The sequence below is a fragment of the Dermacentor andersoni genome, chromosome 2 (assembly GCF_023375885.2).
Source record: "Dermacentor andersoni chromosome 2, qqDerAnde1_hic_scaffold, whole genome shotgun sequence".
Taxonomy (NCBI): domain Eukaryota; kingdom Metazoa; phylum Arthropoda; class Arachnida; order Ixodida; family Ixodidae; genus Dermacentor; species Dermacentor andersoni.
The window spans coordinates 116,147,422-116,151,430 of NC_092815.1; the positions used below are offsets into that span (position 1 = coordinate 116,147,422).

General features: G+C 49.6%; 1 protein-coding gene across 1 annotated transcript; it reads left to right on the plus strand.

Annotated features, from left to right (window-relative positions):
* Positions 1 to 217: 217 nt before the first annotated feature.
* LOC129387578 (uncharacterized) lies at positions 218 to 3,716 on the plus strand. The gene is made up of 3 exons (XM_055076658.1): positions 218 to 413; positions 561 to 1,061; positions 1,889 to 3,716. The coding sequence occupies exons 1-3, from the start codon at positions 336 to 338 to the stop codon at positions 2,603 to 2,605; spliced, it is 1,296 nt and encodes a 431-aa protein (XP_054932633.1). The 5' UTR covers positions 218 to 335; the 3' UTR covers positions 2,606 to 3,716.
* Positions 3,717 to 4,009: the final 293 nt, after the last annotated feature.

Below are 4,009 nucleotides of genomic sequence, written 5' to 3' on the forward strand. Positions count from 1 at the left end.
CCGCCACACAGTGAGCGAAAGAACGCAAAGCAACCGCAGAGGTGAAAGTGAAACAGCGGGGTTCGTTTGAGGGGAGCACAGAGTGGAGCGGCCGATCCGCGTGAAAACGCCGATGTTCCTTACTGGGCGTGGCGGCTGAAGTGGATCAGGTGGTCCCGTCGCTTCGAGGCTTCCGCTACCTTCAGCCGCTCAGTCAGGGGCAAGAAGGAAGCGAGGTTTCTCAGCTGCTTTGCAGAGCTGAAGAACAGCGGGTAGTCCCAGTGCCATTGTCCTCAATCCTGACGTCTCCGTGGCTCCCTGGAAGGGGGAGGACGCTGCCGTTATATAAATGCACAATGAACGCTCCGCAATATGGCCACTCGACAAGCGCGCGGCACCGGATGGGTTTCAGGAAGCAGGTCATGCTAGCTTTGGTAAGTGTATTGAACTATTCTTTTCCTGCTAAAACATCGTGGATATAAAACTGCTAATGCGGGTGGCAGATTTTTAGTCGCGAACATGAAATGAGGGTTGGAAAGAAGAAAAATTTATGTCCCCAAAACGCGGACTTCTCTTCGCAGATTCTGCTGAGTCATTGCGTGGCCATGACCGTACGAGCCGGCTACCCCGTGCCCTCTGGCTTCGTCCTTCCCCGAATACATGGAGCCATCGTGCCACGGATACTTCCACTGAGGCCACTAGGCCTTTCTGCAACCACGAAAAGGGCTGACACATTACCGCCACCGAACTTGGCCGCTGGAACATTCCACGGGGTCCCACCGGTGCTCGAGAGGTACCCGCTTCCATCGTACCCGCTGGCTCCCCCATCCACGGACACACACGCCGGTGAAATAACCCCTGTCGTCTTCACACGTCCACCCATCGTTCCGGTATCACACCATCCGCTGCACCCATCACACAGTACTTTCGGCCCGCTTCCGTCTTTCACTGTTAAATTGAGTCCTCCGGTCCCTGCCGTGGGTGGTGCCATAGTGGGAGGTAGACCAGCAGTGCGAGCTTTCGTGCCACGGATTCCTGCCATCACCAAGGTGCTGCCGGGTTTGAATTCAGAGCCTGTCTACGTGAGTAAGCTAGATTTGCCATTTGAAGTTCTTATGAGTATGCGTTCGCACTAGGCTGCCCTTAGAGTGAAAGAAAAAACTCCCTTCTGTTACGTGAATCATGTTTCAAGAAGGTGGCTAGCAACGCATTGGTACCTTATGACTGACCGGCGCTTTCTCTCTAACGGTGAGCTCAGTCTGCGTGCAGGGAAAGGGAGAATGATTTGTGACGTATTATCGTACGCCACTGCCCTGCACAAAACATGATGTTACAGATAAGTAACAAGCATTAATAATATCAATCGGCTACCCCTGGCCGACATGCAAATAGCCGACTATAGCAACGGTTGATATTATGCAAAGTAAATGTATAGCATACCTTCTTGCTGCGCTGGATCAGTAGCACACGTCCGATCTCTGTGTGTGCGTGTGCATGCGTGATTGCGCGCGCGCGGGCGTGTGTGTGTGTTTGTGTGTGTGCGTGTGCGTGCGTGCGTGTATGTGTGTGAGTGTGCGTGTGCGTGCGTGTGTGTGTGTGTGTGTGCGTGTGTGTGTGTGTGTGTGTGTGTGTGTGCGTGTGTGTGTGTGTTTGTGGTACACACTTTGCTAGTAAGTAATAGGAAAGGGAAACTTTCAGTTCAAACGAGCGCAAGAAAAACTTAGTGAACACACAGGCGAAGTACTTGGGTTACCCATATTGCGCAAGTATTTATCCAGGCGGGCGTTCATTTTAAGCATAACCTATCCTGAAGCGCGTAACTTCCAGCACGTACGCTTTTATCACGTCAGGCGAACTGCTACACGTGTTTTAATGTATTTTCGCTAATGTTTCCCTGGCACTCTCGCAGCCCCCGCACCCGTACGAATTCGGCTATGATATTACGGACGAGTTCGGCAACACGCAGTACCGGCATGAGACCAGCGACGCGCATAACAACAAGCGTGGTTCTTACGGCTACACCGACGCCAACGGCATCTCGCGCCGGGTGGACTACGTAGCGGACGCCAATGGCTTCCGTGCTCACATTCGCACCAATGAACCCGGCACGGCCTCCTCGGCACCGGCTGGCGCAGTCTACGACTCCAAGCCCGTAGCAGTCAGCACAGGCGCCATCAGATCTCAGCGAGGTGACTTGCGTGTCAAGGCGAGCAGCCATGAGTGGACGCCAGTTGCAGGAAGGGGGGTATTTGTGAGCCAGGTCAAGCCCCATCCAGCCATCATTTCTCAAACCATACCTCTCTTGGAAGAAGCAAGCGGTGGGCATCGAACGGTTGCTGCACCACTTCGAGTCCTCCTTGGAGGAATGGTCGCTCGTTTTCAAGGGCTACCAACGACAGTGGTTAACAGTGCGAGCCCCGCAGTGGTGGGTGGTCGCACTACCCTTGTCGACACGGACGTTAGCGGCACTTCTCACAATGCTGCGGGAGTCGTGGCCACTAAGGTTCTGACGGCTCCGACTTCCACTGGTGGCAACGGTGCCCATGCGACGCTCGCAGTAGTCGCGCTACAGCCCAATCATACCCAAAAAGTAGCTGGTTACCACTACAAAGCTAAAAGTCGCTAAAAGACCTTGTCAGCTTTGAAAACACTGTGTTAGGACGAAATCGAAAAAAATGTCCCGAGGAAACGAACGTTCCTTTTGGTAACGCGGCTCATGAATGTTTATTCATCACACGACGGCTATAGCTCAGTACAGTTAACTTATCCTCTCTCGATGACTGGGCCTTTCGACGCAGTGCAAGATGGAAGTACACCGTGTCTCGTCGCCTTTCGCATGAGCGAAGCGACCAGTTCACCCTTATTTTGCCCCATTCTCGTTTTAAGTGCTGTCCGAGGTCGTCGAAGCACCTATAGAGTTTACTTAGCTGAGTTCACGGCCGTCTGCGCATGTGAGATTCCGGAACTACGAGGTCAGAACCGTTTAGAAATCATTCTAAATTCAGTTACCCATCGTGATCAGCAAAACACATCTATTGCGGATAAATCAATGGGGTTTGTATGCATGTAAGATTTACAAAATGGACTGCAGTAACTTCCTAAGCGCGCTGCCGAGATGGGCCTACTTAGACGCCGCCCTTTTTGTGATCGAAGCGAGCGCATTGTGCACGTTAATATTATTTTTCAACTGCTAGTAGCACTTTCAAAAAAAAAAAAATATTTCTCTCCTCTTCAAGAGCTGCATACTAAGTATATAATATATAATAAGTTATCATTAAGCATGTAATCTTCCAAGTTATGGGAAACCTTGTATTAACGGAGACGGAATCACGCGTAAAGTGGACGTTAAACACTTATATATACCGAATACGCGTTTTTTCTATAACCTACGAATATAACTTATAGGTAATAAAGCAAGTTCAAGGAGTTTTAATATTTTTTTGCGCTTCGTGCTTTTACTTAGCATTTTCTGCTACGAAGCCAACTATTCTTCTGGACTGGAAGTGACCGTCATTGTATATCTATGCACAATTCGCGCGTGAATGGGTTTTTTAGCAGTTCATCAGAACAGCCATTTTTATTCCAAGCTATCCAGCAAGAAAAGGCTGCCAATAATAGAGTTCATACATTCCGTACGAGCACATTAAACAGTATTATGCGTTTTTGTAATGGAAGGCCTGTCCATTTATGCAAAAGTTTTTTCCAACCACATAATAAAAATATTTTCTGCAGCTTCATCGCTTTCCTGTGTCCGCCTTTGCCTTGCTTCGAAAGCAAATTTCGCGATATTGTCATAAAGACAATAGCGATGAGATCAGAAACTCATATCCGAAACACGTGTGCGTGTGCGCCTTGCACACGCACACAATGGAAACACAAATATTCCTTCGTATGTGTGGCCTGTGCGTATATTTCTCTAGATTTTATACAGCGAAGCTGCTTATGGCTGGGTTTCCATGCACATTGTTCTGCGTCAACGAAGATATGAGCCGATCCTGGTGACGGTGCAGAAAAGGTCAAAGCACAATAC

What these genes read in the sequence shown, in the direction of transcription:
- LOC129387578 (XM_055076658.1), top strand. Translation starts at nt 336, where the DNA reads ATGAACGCTCCGCAATATGGCCACTCGACAAGCGCGCGGCACCGGATG. An exon ending in AGCAGGTCATGCTAGCTTTG is followed by an intron (nt 414 to 560) that starts GTAAGTGTATTG and finishes TTCTCTTCGCAG; the next exon opens with ATTCTGCTGAGTCATTGCGT. An exon ending in TGAATTCAGAGCCTGTCTAC is followed by an intron (nt 1,062 to 1,888) that starts GTGAGTAAGCTA and finishes GCACTCTCGCAG; the next exon opens with CCCCCGCACCCGTACGAATT.